We start from the raw sequence: 19,915 nt of genomic DNA on the forward strand, positions 1-19,915 counted from the left end.
GTATATATCTCCGCTTGTCGCCTATATACTGTGCGTGTGTGAACGTGTGCGTTCCATTTGTTTACCCAGCAATGGGCTCTCCAGGGAAGTGAAATCCACTGAGAATGAATCCCACCTTCCCTCTCCTCCTCTGTCTCTCTCTCTCCTCCTCCTGTTCTTCCCTTTCTCCAGTGAAGCCCTGGGGAAGATGAAAGATGTTTATGAGAAGAACCCTCAGATGGGGGATCCTGCCAGTCTAGCCTCTCAGATCAGCCAGACAGCACAGAACATTGAGCGGCTCAGGGGAGAACTCAACAAGTATGAGGTAACCAGGCGTTCTGTTATTCAGCCCAACCTGTTATTAAGCCTGAGTTATGCTTGCGCACAGGTGTCGTGCACCGAGAATAGCCGATCTACAAGCTCACAGCGCTTTGCGCCACGACAGGTTGTGAGCTTGTTGATTGGCTTTTTTCTGTGTGAGACACCAGCGCACAACCAATGTATAAATCAGATGCAGTAGCTAACCAGCAGCAACCTCTGATGTCGTTAAGCGCAATGTGGGTAAACACATGGTCATCATGGTAAACAGTGATTTGATCTGCCTTCATATCTCATCTCTGTTTGCTTGTCTCTCTGTCTCCAAACATATCTCTTCTCCTTTTCCGATCTATATTCAATTGAATAATGATTGATTGATGTCTTTATTGATCATAACAAACACCTGACCCACCATCCAGGATAACGCAAATAAGCTTACAGCTTATTTCCATTGCAGTCCATCATTAATATAGTTCAAAGGCAATATTACTATTAAGACGCCTCAGGGTGACATGCGACCTCGCCTTAAAGGGTGAGGTCGTCTGGTCCGTCATCCGTCAGGTCGTCTGGTCCGTCATCTGGCCAGTGATGTATATCGGACCAGTTATCCATATATGGAGATCCATGTACTGCATATAGTACATCCCTTTTATGTCCATACATGGAGAACCCTGTCTGAACCAGCGACACAGATATGGGCTGTCTTCCTCCATATATGGGCATTCCCATATGAAGTCCGGTTAGATATGGGCTTAATATTGATGACATCAGGGATCTCCATATATGGGCATAAAAGGGATTCTGTTAGTGGTTCCCATGACATCACAACATACAATATATTTTATGCCCATAGATGGATATCCCTATCTGAACCAGCCACACAGATATGGGCCATGTCTTGGCCATCTGGCCAGTGATATATATCGATGACATCAGGAATCTTCATATATGGGCATAAAAGAGATTCAGGGGAATACCCATATATGGACTTTTACATAGGTGATGTCACCTGTGATATCACCTGTGATGTCACAATGATGTGTCAAGGGAACCACAGTGTCAGGTGTGACCTTCAGAGCTACACGGTACGTGGACAAGATGTGCCGGATATCACAGTGACTTCAGAGCATGATGTAAGAGCGCCAAACCCATAGACTGTAAAAATGTGTACACGTCTACACGCGGACACGCTTTGACCTACGGTCGCAAAAACAGAATGATTTTTCCAGATGATTTTTTATAAATGTCCACTCATTCTGTTTCTGAATTTGATGCCTGTGTAACACCCGAGATTCGAACCCGGGTCTTCCGTGTGTGAAACCAAAGATGCACCCCTTGGTCATGATGCAATCGCTCCTTGGCCAGAGGAGATACTAGGCTTTTGGGCTTCAGGCTGAGCTACTCTTCTACATTCTCCCCTCTTGACCTAGGGAAAACCCAATAAGGGTCATGGCCCCAACGTAGCACCTGAGATTTGAACCCTGGTGTCCTGTGTGGGAAACCAAACATGTCAAGAATTCCCCCTTGGCCAAGACCTCTGTGTTACTGTATATCACATTTTCTTTTAACCACGTAACTAACACGACACTAATTGTTGTAGTTTTGAAAGCGAATTATGACCCATTCTTGCTTGATGTAGGACTTCAGTTGTTCCAACAGTCCATGGTATGCATTGTTATTTGATATGTTAATATTTATGTTGTGCTTGTGCCTCATGTTTTCAATGCATCTCTGGACCATAGGTGGCGCCACGCTGCTGTAACATATGCAGAATGTGCCCTGGTATTGTCTTGCTGAAATAAGCAGGGATGTCCCTGAAAAGTCATTGGCTGGATGGCATCACACAGCGTGTAGCTCCAAAACCTTTCAGAATTGATGGTGCCTTCACAGTTGTGCAAGTTACCCACTCCATGGGCCCCATACCATCACAGATGGTGGCTTTTGAACTTTGCGCTGGGAACAATCTGGATAGGGGCCAGGGCAACCTTGTGCAACCAAAATGGTCAAATTCCGGAGCCCTGAATAACCATTTCAGAATGATGTCTGTTTTTATTGCAGTGTCGCCTGAGGGATTGAAGGTCACAGCCATTTAATGTTGGTTTTTGGCCTTAAAGTGATATTGTGCATTGAGAATCGTTGTTCTCAAAGTGTTGGGACAAAGCAATCTCCACACAGTGTTGAACTTTAAATCTGCACTGTGTAACATTCATATCCTACCTGGGATTCACTGTTGAAGAGGTAGAGCCTGCACCCCAAAATATGGTCGGAACTTCTTTATTTGGGAAGAAAAAAAGCCATTGTGTGTTCTTCTTTAGGTCAGTTTTAACATTACTAGCTCAAACCACAGAGCTAATAAAGCATGTCTGCTCACTCAGGGAAGAAATGGAATTTTTACCTTAACCCTTAAGTTCTGTTCGGGTCATTTTGAACCGGTTTTCGTTTGGAAAAAAAAGGTAGAAGTTTAAATGTTTTCCACCTGAAACTCACTGGCCTTAAAGATTCTTCTGAGATGAACATGTAAAAAAAATATTTTTGCACTACACCCATGCTACACCCCCCTCAGATTTTTTGAACCTTAAGTGCTGTTCGGGTCATTTTGACACAGATGCACAGAAATACACAGTATTAATCTAAAACACAGACACACAGTCACCCCCACTTCTAACACCCCCCTTCCGAAGCCCCTTTCCGTTCACATGTGTGTTCAGCTCTATGTGAGAATGACGTCCTGTTCTTGAACCACAAGTATTCAATTAATGGGCATGTTGGAAAAAAAAACCAAAAAGTTCATAAAAACATTGTCTGTTTTTCATTTTTTCCTATAAGCATGAGCAATATTGCCAAGTATTAAATAAAGTAGTTTTTTTACATGAAGTTTAGCTTAATCAGTAAAAGACGCCTAGCTCTTTTAGTGTTTAATGTGATATAGCAAAGCAGAAATGCAAACATTTACCATATATATCATATGAATTGTTTGGTATTGAGTCAAAGTCAATGTATCATGATGATTTGTTAAGTTAAAATGTATATTAGTGTTGTTACTTTTAAACCAAATATCCCCCGGGTCAAAATGACCCGAACAGAACAAAGGTGTAGTGAATCTGAACAGAACTTAAGGGTTAAGGCAGTAACACTTGTCAACCATTAATGGTCCTACCACACCACAGGATAGACAAGAGTAGGAAGACAAATACAACCACCCCAGTTGTGTTAGTTATATTGTTTTAAAATGGCATATTTAAAACACTGGTTTCCTCACTCTGCGTCCTAAAACAAAACATTCTTGTCTATTGGAGACTACCATGTAGATTATTCTGCCGTGGGCCGGCACCACTATAAGGACTTTAGTTTGTGTAGCATTCTTGTGTACTATTGTTTTAACATACTCTACCACATAGATTGGTCAAAATACAATTATTACACTATTCACTAAAATCCTAAATTCAGCACACCTGGTCTTCATCCGGTCAAGATGTTGGTGAACGTTAAGCCCCTCCAAATGTTCCAGAATTCCACAGCACGCCAGCCAAAGGGTTCACGTCTCCCCCTTTTCTCTGATTTTTTCGTTTTAAGCAGTAAAAGAGTTAACACCCTGGACACCGCTCCAATTTGATTAAATACTTTATTAGACAGAAATCGAGTCTTGAGGACTTGTTTCCATCGTAATTCTATCTATTCAATAGCATAAAAAATAACACCAAAATACAATATCCTCAACAAATATAAAACACTATACAGAGTAGAAAAGGTGGTGGTAGGTAAAAAGGGGGGTGCGTTCCACATATCTTATTGATAAGTACAGTAGGTAGACAGGAAATGGGGAGAGAGAGAAGGGGAGTGACATGCAGCAAAGGACGTCGGGACCGGGACATGAACCTGTGACGTGCTGTCAGGCATCAGAGCCTACAGTATGTGGTATGCGCCTGGACCGCTAGGCCAGCAGGTGCCCCTACCTAGTTGTTTATTGTCTTGACTAGAGCTCCTCCGTTCTCTGCTTATTGCTTGTTTGTACTTGTAAGTCACTCTGACAACATTTTACATTTGTAAATTGTAACCTCGCACCATCCTTGCTTGTGAACAATTCAGCCTTTTGGGGATGCTCCTTTTGACCTAATTATGATATCACCAAAGTTCACCAATTTATCTGTTTTTGAGCTTTCCACAACTTTCCCAGGACAGGGGACATGTTTCCCCTGTCCTGTCCTGTCCTGTCCTGTCTTGTATGGCATGTATTGCTGGAATTAAACTCAGAATAATCCTATATGTGTAGACAAATCAATAGTTGATATGGTGCATTAAATATACAGGTATATTGTCTTTATTTTATGTATTTGTCTCTCTCCCATAGACATGGCTGGCTGAGGCAGGAGGTCGAGGGGAGACGCTGCGCTACACACCCCAAGCGTTCAATAACAACAACGGTGCTCACGATGTTTACAGGTAAGATCGGCCGCTTCCAACGCACAAACCAACGGTCACGCTGACGCGTTTGTGACGTTATTTCACAGAAACTGCCTTTTCCTCTACAGTCCTGACGGAGCCCACTCTGATGGAAGTGCCCCTGACCCCTCCCAAGCCATCTACGCCGAATTTGATGACGACTTTGAAGAGGAGGAACTGACTGCTCCCATTGGCCAGTGCACAGCTATGTACAACTTTCCCGGTACGTCCTTTTTAATCCTTCAATCTTTACACGTTCATAGTAGACCTGACATCGAATAGTCGACTAATCGATCAAGGGAATCTTAGTCGACTACCAATCTCCTAGTCGAATAAAGAGTTAGTCACGAACACTCACGTCTAAGTAGATTTAACCATTTCTTGCATAAATGGAATACAGTTAATCTTGGCATTAAAGGGCTCCGTGTTCGGAGATGCTCCCTGAATTTTGTGCATGCTTTTTGAGCATTCTAAGCAAAACAAAAATAGGCATACAATTGCAGAACAATAGCAATGCATTGACATGTAACTTAGTCAAAATCACAGTATTTGAGCTTAACAACATTGACATGTAACTTAAAGCTGTACTGTGGAAGCTGCTCAACTAGTGGTCAGTAGCGGTATTGCTTTTTTCGGCCGGAGTTGCCGCGGACCACCGGAACGGGGGTCCGCGGACCACCGCGGCCGTCGCGAGCACCTCCGCCTTGCCGATACGATTCCGTAGAGCCGTCTCCCATCATTTTTAGACCAGAATTGAGGGAGTAGCAAGCAAGATTCCTTCACCAATGTAAACACAGTTGCTGAGGGAAGCTACTTCCTTTAGAGACAGCAAGACTCGCTGTGATTGGCCGGTGGTGTATGATCGGCGCTGTGATTGGCCGGTAGTGTATCATGTGGGAGATGACATCATTTTGCCGGGAAATTCTCCCCCCCTCACAACTCATAGAAAACATATAAAGAGAAGGCTTCAGAAGCTGAAAATAACAGAGTGGGGGTTCTAAAACTTTAGCGATTTAACAGTTAGGACAATTTTAAGATTTGTTTTATAAAAAAAGTTACATGGTATAACTTTAATCAGATAATCACAAGTATTTGAGCTTAGCCAGACTGATCGTGCAAAGGTGGAGGCTGGGGTGGAGGAGGCAGCTAGCAGTGAATGATTCCGAAGATTCGGAAACCAAGCATAGGTAGAGAAAGCAAGCCGTATTTAAAGGAGCCTTCCCTACTAATTGAGAGCTTTGATTGGAGTATGGCAGTCATGTGACATAATGACCAGCAGATAGGAGAATGTGGAATGAGAACAGAGCTGACTGACAGCTGACTACAGCTGGGCGGGACGACTCCCGTGTCCTGCATAAACTAACGTGTCGCTTCAGTTCAAGAAATGGGATATATATTATGATTTATTGGGAGAAACCAAGCAATAATATGTTAAATCAGACATTAAGCACGTCCCACAGCCCAAATGGAACTTCAAAACATGCAAAAAAAAAAAAAGTATATTCTTCCCCTTGTAGTTGCCTATAGTTGGCTGCCAGTCGACTATAGGCAATATTCGGGCAATCAGATTCGACTATACAAATCCTTAGTCAGGGACAGGCCTACATTAGTTCATAGTCAAATACTCCGGAGCTTGTTCCTATGATTCAGTCTGTCCTTGTCCTTCTCAGGTGCCAGTGAAGGGACCATCGCTATGCAGGAGGGGGAGGTACTTGCAGTGGTGGAGGAGGACAAAGGGGACGGTTGGACCCGCGTCCGTAGGACTAACGGTGATGAAGGCTACATTCCGACCTCCTACGTCAGCATCACCCTCAGCAAGTGACAGGTTCTCAAAGACACCGATAACCAATAATCAGAACACTACACGGATCTCTCCCCAATGGGACCATTCACAACGAAAACCACAGCACTAAAGGCAGGACCATTGGTGTGTTTGTGAGTGGACCACGGCTAACAATTGAGTTGCTTTGATTTCTTCATAAGCGTGTGGCTCATGTGTTTTTGTCACCGATGCGGAGAGAGAAACGACGCTAACCGTTTGTTCTGCCAGGCTTACAAAAGTCTTTGTAATCCCATCAGTCACCTAAGCCACCTAAACCACACCTTTTTATATTACCATTATTGACGAGTTATCACTTTATTGCATCTGTGGTTAGGAAAGGAGCTGCAGGGATTGTGAATGGATTTGAGGCACAGTTATGGTTGGTAAGTGCTAGCCCTGCCACAGGCTGGCAAGTAAATGGCTTCCGAGAGAGGAGCTAGCATGCTGCTGCCACTTCTACACTGGTGCCGAAGCCGGTTACGCTTAGGGGGAAAGTTACCTCACTTGTTCACTTTTGTTAATATTCATGAAAAAAGAAAAAAAAACAGCAGACGTGCACTCTGTCACTCTGACCCATGGGTGAATGATCCACATCCCAAAAAGTTTTGAGCACAGAATAATTTAAACCAGGGGTAGGCAACCTTAGGCACAGGGGAGGGTGATCACTGTCACACTCACTAAATTAAATATTAAAAAAAGTTTAGTCGGTTATTCTACTCCCATCTATCTACAAATTACATCCTGCACATACATTCATTCAAACTCCTAACTCTGACTGGGGAGGGAGTCTAGGAGATACGTGGGTTATTGGTTATTTGAGTCTTAATGATCATTACATCCTGAAAATATTTCTAAAGAAGACAAGTACAAAATAAAGGTTGTTACGTTGTTACAAGTCAAAAAGGTTGCCAAAAACCCTGATTTAAACCAATACAGGAAGTCTCAAATCCCAGTTCTAAAAAACCAAGTCGTCTTCCAAAGCGTTTGGAAGAGCTGAGCTCTGTTACAGTGCCCTCGCTAATAGTTGGAGTGAAGACCATAAGTGTTTACAAAGCCTGAATCATATCGCTCATTTATTTTTCCGGCCAGCGACGCCGTCGCAGAGCGAGGTGTCACGTAGGCGTTAAGAGCTTGTTTTGTTGGAAGTCGCCTTTTTTCTGGATTTCTAGCCATCTGAGGCCAAAGATGTTGACCTCACGCAACATGTATGCAGTAGTGGTCAGATGACAGGACCTGTATGCACATGGCAGTAGTAACAACTGGTCAGATGACAGGACCCGTATGCACATGGCAGTAGTAACAACCGGTCAGATGACAGGACCTGTATGCACACGGCAGTAGTAACAACCGGTCAGATGACAGGACCTGTATGCACATGGCAGTAGTAACAACTGGTCAGATGACAATCATCTTCAGTTAGGGATGGGACGATATGAAAATTTCATATCACGATTATTGAGACCAAGAAAATTGCGATTTACGATATCGCGATAAAATATCCCCAAGATCCATGATCCTGGGGCAGAACATTTGCCAAAAAATAGCCGATCTACAACCTCACAACTGCAAATAAAAGGTGAATTGATCCCTGTGCATGATGGAGGACGATATCACAACAAATTAAATCTCTGCGATACGATTATCGTGTGTTTTTTATCTCGATAAACGATAATATCGCGTATCGTCCCATCCCTAGTTATGGTTCAACCCGTCGGAACCATTGACCCTTCGGCAGGACCACAGCTCACATTTTCTAACGGTTTAGAATCTCATGTTTGTACTGAAAACATATAATTTATTAAGGTCGTGTACGTCATTCAAGGTAAGAATTTCAAGTTTTAACAGATATTTTAGTTTGTTTCAATGATTTCTTCTCAAGCTCGCTCTTTTCCCGTTCGTGCGGCACTCGGTGGGGCTGTTTTTAGCCACACACAATGCGTAAATAATACAGGCATAAAAATGTACAATGTTAAGACTTTATTGTATTTATGTAATAAATAATATATATTTTAGCTATCACAACACCACTATTGTCTTATTAGCTTTATAACCATTTAAATAAAGATTGTTACATTGTGAGCAGATAACTGAAAGACCCTTGTGATAAGACTTATTTTTACTTTATTTTTTATTTTTATTTGCTTCACGCTCTCTTGTATAAATCCATGTCTTGTTTTATGTTGTCTTTGAGTCAGACGGGAGGGTCACTCTTCATCTAACTGACTCATTGGTCTTGGTGCCTTTTTCAGGTTAAAAAGCATTGTGTGTGTATATACTGCATTTACATACAAAATGTCTTCTGCTTTCAAGACTAAATAAATGTAAAGCACATTTTTTAAAGTTGATGGTGTTCATGATTTATTTGTTTTGATCTCTTAGAACAGTGGTTCTCAAACTTTTCAAATCATATTTGAACTGGAAACCCCCCCACCCCGATAAACACTTGGAATTGCAGGAGTTTGAGGCATTACATTTTGACCCGGTTTCACAGATAAATATGATCCGATCTAGGGATGCTCTTATTGCGATTTTTGGGTCCGATACCGATCAACTGGAATCAGTATCTACTGATACCGTTATTCCCGATCACAGCGACAAATCCATAAATTCTTCTATTTATTGTGTCACTGTAGCAGCATTTATATATTTAATGATTATTCTTACAAAACATTGACATTGTATATTAAGTATAAACATTAGGGCGATTGCAGGCTGAGGTCCTATAGTATCCAATTCAACGTGTAGGAGTTGAAGCTGAGGTTGCATTCAGTCCCACAGATACATATTGTGAAAATAGCTTGTAGATCGGTAAAGCCGATAGAGGCAAAGCCCATACCGATCAAAGCCGATAGAGGCATTATCGGCCAATCGCGATCACTCACCGATCAATCGGCACATCTCTAATCCGACCTATAAGCTTGTAATGCCTCGCACTGCGAGCTGTGGTGAGCTTGTATAGCGGCTATTTTCACAATTCTTCTGTCTTTCATATACATTTTAGTTTTCATGCAATAACGTTTTGTTTAGGTATTTAAAAGGTCTTAAAATCATGACCCCCCAAATCATTTGAGGATCCCCCTGGGGGTCCCGACCCACAGGTTGAGAACCACTGTCTTAGAAGCCTCCCTTCCCCTCATGTGTCTAGGTTCAAGGTAAGAGCTGAAAGAGAATTGCTCAATCTCTTGCACTTGCAGCACTGCCACAGTAGGTGGCAATGTTGCTTCAGTGTTGGTGTAGGCAGGTGAAACTACATTGCCCATTAATCGGCAACCCTTTTATTCACAATTTGCATTCAGTATACATGATTTTTATTTGCATGATTAACATGTACTTCAAAACCATATTGTGTATAATGGGCACTTTAATGCCAATCTGGAGCACACATCTCTCTCCATCGCCTGATTACTAGACCAGACAAACAAATAAGCCTAGTAAATTGAGCTGGTCAAACATGGGATTAAAACATGGCCTTTTTTGTGTTTCCCTTCAAACAAACGGCACAGAGGATCGTTGGCTCTGCCGTGCTCGGCTCCGACCGCCAGCGGCCAGCCAGGGGCGTCACAAGGGAGGGGGGGGGGGGGAGTGGGAGTGAGTTACTAGGGCCCACGGAGGAGGGGCCTAAAGTATTTTATACTTTAGCTATTGAAAAATAGCAGATATACAAGATCACAGCGCGGCACTCTGTGCTGCGCTGCGATCTTGTAGATCTGCTATTTTTGAAAAGTCGTGAAAATGTGTGCAAATGTATTTTTAAGCGAACATTTGTAACTAAAATTTTGCTTCTGGGGGGGGGGTCCCTGGAACTGAATATTTTGAGATGGGGGGGGGTCCGTGGCCAAATACATATCATTTTGGGGGTCCTTCACATAGAAAAAGGTTAGAGCACCACTGACATAGAAACATAGGTTTTTCAAAAAAAAAAAAAAAACTTAGAAGGAAATATTCAAAGACACATTTTCACGATTTTTCAAAAATAGCAGATCTACAAGCTCGCAGCGTGGCACTCGGTGCCGCGCTGTGAGCTTGTATATCTGCTATTTTTCAATAGTTAAAGGGACAAAATGTGAGTGAATCCTTTGTACCCAGAGCCCAGAATTTGGTGCGACACCCCTGCGCGCCCAGCTAGAGTCGTGGGTTGGCATTGAGTGACTGGTCATTTGATTGATGACTGTCATTTGTATGCAAAGCCTTTAGTCTGGGCGTATGTTAAAGGTCAGCGTTTTCCATAAGGCTGCTGTGCTGCTCCTAGCAGGGACGTGCTGGGTCCCTGATTCAGCCCGGGAAAAAAAGAGTTGGAGAGGCCCTCATTGCGCGCTATAGAGAGAGATCTCTCTCTATATGCGCTGCTGCTACTCAAAGATTTGCCATTTCAGATCATGACAAGTGACAAGCCAGTGGGCCAATTACATGAGTTATATTTCATCGTTATCGGGTGGAAACCTTGTATGTCCAAAACCGTTTGTTTTGTATGAATCATTTAAAAAATGATTTAAACTAGTGAAAACAGCAGATCTACAAGCACACAACGCCTCGCACCGCGAGGCGTTGTGTGCTTGTAGATCTGCTGTTTTCACTACTTTTGTGCGACAATCTTGTATGATGAAGCAGGGCTTTGCTTTGCGAAAAAAATCTACAAATGTGAAACTTTGAGATACGAGGTTTCTGCCCGACGACAGTGACCATTTACTTTGTTGGCCGCCCAGCCCCCAAAATGCAACGAAGGCTGACATTTTATTTTGATTTTTTTCCTAATGGCCAGCCTGGACCGGTCCGGGAATGAACCGGCCGTTCGGGAGTTGTCCCGCTTTTCCCAATGGCCAGCACGTCCCTGGCTCTTAGCCACTATGCGAGCAGTTGCGGTAAAGCGTGTGGTTGCTGGGGAAAACCACTGCATCACTCGGCACCACTGCCACACACACACACAGGTGCTGAGTGATGCGGTCACCGGTCAGGCAGCGCTGTGTGACACTGCAGCCCTGCCAGATGTGCATCTGAAGGACTATACAATAGCAAAGCGTTTATCATGTGAGAATCAAAGTTTTACAATTCAAGGTCAGACAGTTTGATATGCATGATTAGGCCAGTGGTCTCATCCTGAGGGTCAGGACCCCCAGTATGGAGGGTATAAGCACATTTCTAAAGTGACAATTTAAGGACTTTTTAATAACTCTAAAATGACAAGTTAAACATTGACCAAATTCTCAAATATTAGAGGCAGAAATTGTGAAAATATATTTTAGATAGTCATTATAGAAAAGAAAAGATGAGTGTTAAAATGTTTTCATTTACTTCTTTCTATCGTTTTAGTGATTTTAACTATTTTGATTTGCATGCATGGCCCCAGGTTGGGGGCATGCATGCAAGTGGCTAATTATGTATTTTAGACACAATAAACCCATTCCAAAGATGCACAGCAATCTTCCATGGGCAGATGTGTGGCTGCTGGTGTAAATAGTAACAAAGAAATTGCCAGCTTATTGTGTCTAAATATACATATCTAGCTACTTGTACGCATGCCCCCACCCACTGAAATCAAAATACTAAAATAGCTAAAACAATAGAAAGCAGTAAATGAAAACATTTTAACACTCATCTTTTCTCTAATTACAATCTAAAATATTAATCCTAAAAAAAACAAAGTTGTCCTTTAAGGTCCAATTTGGACCCCCAGTGATCCCCAGGCCAGACGTTGAGAAACAGTGCTACATTACTGTTGTCCAAGCTTTCCACATATAATGTAATTTTCTCTTATCCACTGTAGGGTTGGGGAAAGAGTTGCTCCAGTGGTTTGGAAAGTACAGGCTTATAGGAATGATCCCGTGGAGATGTCTGTCCCATCAAGCTACAGATACCACACTATATGAAGTACAAGACACCTTCTTCTGTTACACTGCATAGTATCCTTTAAAGAAGATATTAAAACTGTCTACTGGATTAATATGGGATTAAGACATGTTTAATATGGGCAAGGTGACATTCTCCGTAGATTGCAATTCGGAGTTTTCCCTCATATCCATCGAACCAAAGCAGATGAGCCAAATAATTAACAAAACATTGATTTTCACTTTAATACCACTGTTCTTCAAGGGACAAATTAGATCAACTGCATAAAATGGATCGCTCATGACTTTGACTGAATGAACTGAGATGTAAGTATTTTGTGCTTGCCCTGGAATCCACCAAATGGGTTTTTCTAAGTCTTTAATGTGCTGGGGGATCTTAAATTGGTAACTACCTATGCATTATAGATCACACTACAGGCATATGAGAGTGAAACGACATGACATTTTGCATAAAGGCATGGGGGGAAAGGAAGGCACATCCATCTTGATTCCATAATTCATGCTTTAAGTGAGTTGATTTAATCAAATGTGCTGCTAACATGGAGTAATCAGATGAGATAAATCTGTTGTTGCGTGGTCGTTGAAATGAGTGATGATGTGAAGGCTACTGCACACATCGGTGCTGAAACCTCATATCTCCGTATTTCAACTTTTTATGTTTTTTCGTGAAAGAATGCCCCACTTCAGGGGTGGGCAACTTTGATGATGGTGAGGGCCACTATATTTCCACCTTCACTCCAGAGGGCCACAATGCATATTGCTACGTTCTACTTTGTCTTTCTAGTATCTCACACGTTTTGAGCTTGTAGATCTTCTATTTTTGCTTCTTTTGAATTGGAAACATGAATAATTTTTGTTATTTTTTAATTGGAATCCTGAAATGTACAATTGTATTTAATTTCAAATGCATTTAGTTATACTCATGTTAACTTTATGAACCTAAATACAAATATGTTGGATATGAAAAAAAGACTAACATTTTAGTACTACTATACTAGTCATTAAGCTACTAAGATAGACTGAAGTAATTAAAACGGTCATGTTTGCATGTTTGGAATTGTAACAGCTGCGGGCCGCATTTAGTGAAGGTGGGGGCCGCATGTGGCCCCCGGGCCGCCAGTTGCCCATGTATGCCCTACTTCATCATTCTACTGTGACACACAAAAGTAGCACAAAGAAAACATCAGAAAGTGGTTACGTCTGCAGGTTTTATAAATATTTAACCAAAGTATTAACAAGAGCTTGTGACTATATAATAACTACATTGGATGTTGGAACACAGCTTATTATCTTATCGTCGACAACGACGTTATGCTAAATCGTATTCCCCATTTTCTAGGAAGTTACAGTTTTGAACATACAAGGTTTCCACCTGACAGCGATGACATGCTATGTATGGTGCCATAGTTACGGAGCGTGTCTGTCTGACTGTCTGTGTGTGAATAACATTTTGTTCCACAAAGGATGTTTTGGCGGAACTAATGGATGGGGCCCGCTCACCTCTCCATTTAGCTGTCCCCATTTCATTTTATGGCTCAGACACTTCAGCTTTTTACAATGACCCATCTCTTAAATTGCAGCAACCTGATGATCATTAGTAATTCTCACAGGACAGACGAATACCAGAGTAATATTGACAAAACACAGATGTTATTAATCAAGCTCTGGTGCCGTAAAGGATCTGTATGCTCTGTATTTCACCATGAGACTGCAGTGATATAGGCCTACACGTTTGTCCTTGGTGTGTGCATCTACAAAATGAGCAATTTATTCCTGTGCCTTCTGCACCAGAGGTAATTAAAGATTTAAGAACTCGATCCTCCAACAGTTGTTGCAGGAAAAGTAGAGAGAGAGAGGGAAACCCTTTTTCTATAAATGGTATATGAAACACATGGCAATGCGTTGTGAGCTTTGAAAGTAGACAATTTGAAAATGGCTAATCTACAATAGATTGGCTATTTTCAAATAGCCGATGTATTTATGGTTAAAGTGGTTAAACAGATTTTGATAGAATATTACCCCACTTTGAGAACCGGTGTTCTAGATCAGTGTTTCTCAAATGGGGGTACGTGTACCCCTAGGGATACGTGGGGGTACTGCAGGGGGTACGTGAGAAAAACTAGAAAAATCTGTATTTTACTGTTGGGGTTAATGACAAAACATTGAGAACCTGCTCATCTGTACATTTCTAAACCAAATTACATCAATATCTTGACTAGTTGTAACTGTTATTGAATCGAAAGCAATGTTTATTTGCCATTATGCTGTTTTATTTTGAATGTAATGGTATTGGAACTGGACTTTTGTTGTAAATGTTGCTGCAGTCAGGGGAAGGGGGGACTTGGCTTCGGAAATCAGTGTAAGGGGGTACTGCAGCCAAAAGAATAATAATTGAGAACCACTGTTCTAGATAATCCTATCCTTAATAAAGACATTGTGCTGTGATTTTTCCCCCCTACAACAAGCATCCTACACAGCCAGGTGGGTGGCGACCCAGCTGAAGTTAGCCACACCCACATACTGTATGTTGTTGAATAGTAAAAAGGGGAGGGGATGATATTAAGATGTAATTATCAGTGTATTTCAGTTGGGCTTTTTGACTCTGAGGCGTTCAGCTTTCGTGAAGTAGACAAAAAATACACAGGGAAGACATATTTGCATATTATAACCACACCTGGGGGTCTATTAGAGTAATGTTAACTCCATAGACACATACAAAACAGAAAAAGTACAAAACTATGGCACAAACTCTTTAAGGGCAGAACCACTGTCATAAATATAGATTATCACCAGGGCATTCATCAATACCTGAGCTTATCAACCGAGTGCAGGCATATCTGAAAGGTTGGATTATTATTATTATTTGAATTCTTTGGTATCTTGTATTGCTCCCGCCTCCCAGTGGGGACATTTGTTCTCTGAATTTGCCCCATCCTAACCATTAGAAGCAGCAGGCAGCTGCCTGCCAGCACTCTGGGAGCAATAGGGACTCAGTGTCCTGCTCAAGGACATTTCAACACCAAGGCAAGAGCAGCCAGGGATTGAACCGGGGACTTCCCAGTTCCCAGACGGCCACTGTTCTCCTAAACCCCTGCCACCTTTATAGTGCCTTAGTTTTAAGGTGCCATAGTTTGGTACTTTTTCTGGTTTTCAAGTGTCTATGAGGTTGACAGTACTTCATTAGACCCCCTGATGTGGTTTTTATGAGCAATTATGTATTCCCTTTGTATTTGGGGTTTCTTCCTGGAGGCTGACACCTTGTGGGTCAAAAGTGCCGATCCAAAAACACAGATGAAATGACATCATATAACCAGTAAGACTCCCTAGTCGGGAGATATCTTTAAAACAACATTAGCAACGAATGTCGGGTGGTAATTTGTTCGTTGTATATACAGACTGTTAAATGAGGAACTCCCCTTGGCAAACCAAATTGTATAATCCCGCTCGTATCCCCCAATGGTGTGAGGAGAATGTTGGTTCAAAAGTAAAACAACAGGTGTGTTGCTGGTGTGCCTCACCTTTGTTGTTACACAGCTATTCTCACAGAATGTTGCTGTTGTTGCTGTCCGCTCTTTTAAATTCCTTGCACCTAAACTCCAGTGTTTCTTAAGCTGTGAATTCTACCAAACTTCCCGCACGAAACCATGTTTGGTGGCTGAGTTTCATCCATGTTTGACATTGTGAGTTCATTAAACCCTACACAGCATATTATGCTTTGTTGACCGGGGTTTCCCCAGGGGTCTGTACTTGGTCCCCTCCTCTACACCAAATATCTTCAGCAAAAGAGCTTGTAGATGTTGTTCACCTATTTTGTTTGCCTATTATCCAGGATTAAGGCTTTAAGCGGTTAACTGGTGGCAGTGCAGCACAAGCAATTGCATTGGTCTGCTACCTACTGTATAACAGAGGTTTTGTAATATTAGTGTTAATGATAAACACAAGGACATTTACATTTAACAAACATTACATTTAACATAATTGATCACTATATCCCATTAATATGGAATCCCACTATTCCATTCTGTGCCTCCATCATACTCAATCTCATCAAGGCTCTGATCGTGTGCTCACCTAAAACAATTACCTCAAATGTATCGTATGATTCAGATTCACTTTATTGTCACTTAGATCAGTGGTTCTCAACCTTTTCAGGCCGTGACCCCCAAAATAATCATATTTTAACTGGGGACCCCCACCCTGACGAGCAAGAGTTGAGGCATTACATTTTGTACAACATGGTTCTATTGTGAAAATAGCAGATCTACATGCTCACAACGCCTCGCGTTGCGAGGCGTTGTGAGCATGTAGATCTGCTATTTTCACAATCTCTGCCTCTAATATTTGACAATTTGGCCAATGTTTAATTTGTCATTTTAGAGGCATTAAAAAGTCTTTAAATTGTCACTTTAGAAATGTGCAGATACCCTCTATACACTTAAACCTTATGTTGGTTTGTTTACTGTTGAGTGAGAAAACAATGTTGCACATTAAGTTAATCATCTGGGGACCCCCCAAAATAATTTGGGGACCCCCCTGGGGGTCCCGACCCACAGGTTGAGAACCACTGGTTTAGATACTGTACATACATATGAAAAACGTACACTCAGATTCGCCACATCCGTCCTATTCACAATAGATGTAAGATTACAGATAACAATTTTGCAAAAGTGCATAGACTGGTATGATAATGTCCTCTCTTCAGAAGCCTAGTATTAGGCCTACCATTGAAACCAATCCCCTTGTGTCCAAGTTTAGGATTGTTCCTCTGGGAATGCAGCTACCTGTTGAGAAGACATGGTTATTAATGGTTACCGCCTTTCGCTCTCTTCTAGCACACCGTGTTGCTGTACTTTGTAGTGCGAGTGATGACCTGCAATTTGTGAGTCCAAAATTTGACAAAATGAGCACGGCCGCACCGCAATATAGAAGCCTAGGGGACTATATTCACATTATAATGGAAAATGTAATTCAACAACAGCATTATAATTTTTTCCACATAGGCTATGTAGGGTGAATATTGTTAAATTGGGACACCTAGCAAATTGGGACAGTTAAGCTTTCGCAGTGAATATATTTTCAAGGAACACCCAAAATAACCCCAAACTAATACTTGCTGAAAAGGCATCTTAAAAAAATAATTGCTGAAAAGGCATCTATGACATTAGCACCAGTGTAAAATTAATGTTCTAAAAATGTAATAAAGTATTCATAACATATATATATATGTATATACGCACGCACGCACGCACGCACGCACGCACGCACGCACGCACGCGCGCGCGCGCGCGCGCGCGCGCGCACACACACACACACACACACACACACACACACACACACACACACACACACACACACACACACACACACACACACACACACACACAGTATATAGCCATTTGTAGGTTTCAATGGATACAATGAATCTTTGATTGAAAAGTTTGCATACCGATTAGATGGACAAGCACCCGAGCACTTGTGGTAAAGTCGCCACCCACCACCAGGGAGGTTGTGAGTTTGAATCCACCGTGGTGCATCCAGGGGCGTCAATTGGGTATGGCAGGGGTATGCAGCTGCCATACCCAGGGTCCAGGGGAGAAAATAAAAGTTACTTTTAAATATAAATCCATGAATATCTTTTTGTCTATCTGCGCTGGTTATTAAGTTGTTAGATTTACAGTAAAATAACTGCAAATGCAAAATTTAACAAAATGGTCACTTTAACAAGGTATTATAATTATATTCTCCACACTTGTATTCTCCCCATCTTGACAAAATGGTATATTCCCAGGATCCGCAGGTCAGCTGCACAGGTGCAATGCATTATTGTTAATTGTGGCACGCTTACTAACATGCTAAGTTTAGCAGACATTGAGAAAATAGCCGATCTACATGCTTGAGCATGTAGATCTGCTATTTTCACAATAGAACCGTGTTATACAAAATGTAATGCCTATTTCCATGAGGACTCCCATCTTTGCCATACCCTAGCTTTTGCTGAACTGACGCCACTGGGTGCTTCCTGCTTTGTTGAGCGTCTATTACGCAAATACAGTTGTGTTTGGGGGAGGGAAGTGGGGCGGGGATGGTGATATTTGTCACTGTACGTACTCCTATGGGCTGGGACGGCAGCGCCTGTCAGCAGGGAGTGTTGGGCGGGAGGAGTAGGACGAATAAGGCCCTAAAAAAAGCAATCTGGTGGCACGGGTAAATCCACCACACTATGCATCCGCCTTGGCCTAGCATCTATAATATAGACTCCACACATGGGCAACTGCTCTAGGCCTATATCAGGGGTCTTCAACGTTTTCAGGCCAAGGACCCCTTAGTTGAGAAAGAGATGAAGCAGGGACCCCCACAACCTGTTCATAGATTCCATTAGTTTCATTGTTTGACAGCACGATCATCAGGGTAATTTGTTCTTTCAGATATTTAACCACTCAAACCGTCAATACTTAATACATTTGACCTTTCTCTCTGTAATTAGTCATCTCTTTTTTCCCCTCTACACCAAAGCTCTTTGCCAAAAATAGCTGATCTACAAGCTCACAACGTGACCTTTCTCTCTGTAATTAGTCATTTCCTTTTCCCTTCTACACCAAAGCTCTTTGACAAAAATAGCTGATCTACAAGCTCACAATGCCTCGCAGCGTTGTGAGCTTGTAGATCTGCTATTTTTGGCTAAAGTTCTCCGAATATGGATGCTAGGGTTCAAGTGGTTAATATAATAAAGGAGAAAAATAAGTTTCTATCACATAGGGAAGGGAAGCCGGGCGGGGGAGGAGAGATCTTTGTCGTTGCGAGTGCCTCAGCAGCCACCGTATGTGATATTGTTTTTCTCAGGATGGCTGGGGAAGACTTCATGACCTGTGACTGAGACGAGATGGGAGCGCTCGTTTTGATTCATTTGATTTGCCAACTCAAGGCACGCTGGTCGCTAGTCGACCTGCAAGGCCATCATCAGCGGTTCGGCACCAGCATTCGTTTGCCTAGCGACTCGCTTGGATAACAGCTGAAATGTCCTTCCTGAAGTCCATTCTGGTCTAAATCCAATGCTGCCTGGTGATAGTGGCTCAACATATTACACATGGAATGAGTCTTTTCATCCACTGGTTTGGAATAGACTTTCTTATTGTACTCTTCAAATATTTCCTTCTAATCTGGCTCATGTAATAATTGGTTGGTTTGAGGGTCCCTTGTTTTATGGATTGTACTAGAGGCCTGCTGTTTACGCAGATATCTGGCTAAGACACTAGTTGCTTTTGGACCTGATTCATAATACGTTTGCTTTACAAATCTTACAAATCTTTTTTTACATCTCCCCTGTTTCCTTAATTTGTTGTAATACCAAATGATCCTCTGTGTGTCTTTATCATTCTATATAAAGTATAGCCTATATTATATAACTTTGTAGTCTCTTCCCTTATCTGTTATATACCCATATCGAGCCTCCGTAAAATGTAGGTTATTTATTTTTCAACTATTCATGTCATGTGTATTGTCAAGCTGATTGTCA

The 19,915-nt window shown here is 42.0% G+C and overlaps 1 protein-coding gene across 2 annotated transcripts in view; it reads left to right on the top strand.

The window, feature by feature from the left end:
• The window catches only part of trip10a (thyroid hormone receptor interactor 10a), a 39,764-nt gene extending 31,007 nt beyond the window's left edge, over positions 1-8,757 (top strand). For both annotated transcript variants that reach the window (XM_080724068.1, XM_080724069.1), the window contains 4 exons: positions 172-304; positions 4,646-4,737; positions 4,827-4,960; positions 6,408-8,757. In XM_080724068.1, the coding sequence (XP_080580194.1) occupies positions 172-304; positions 4,646-4,737; positions 4,827-4,960; positions 6,408-6,559 (511 nt within the window). In that variant the 3' untranslated portion in view covers positions 6,560-8,757. The remainder of the gene's footprint in view (positions 1-171; positions 305-4,645; positions 4,738-4,826; positions 4,961-6,407) is intronic.
• Positions 8,758-19,915: the final 11,158 nt, after the last annotated feature.

The sequence above is a fragment of the Nannobrachium achirus genome (assembly GCF_963921795.1).
Source record: "Nannobrachium achirus genome assembly, chromosome: 4".
Classification (NCBI taxonomy): Eukaryota; Metazoa; Chordata; class Actinopteri; order Myctophiformes; family Myctophidae; genus Nannobrachium; species Nannobrachium achirus.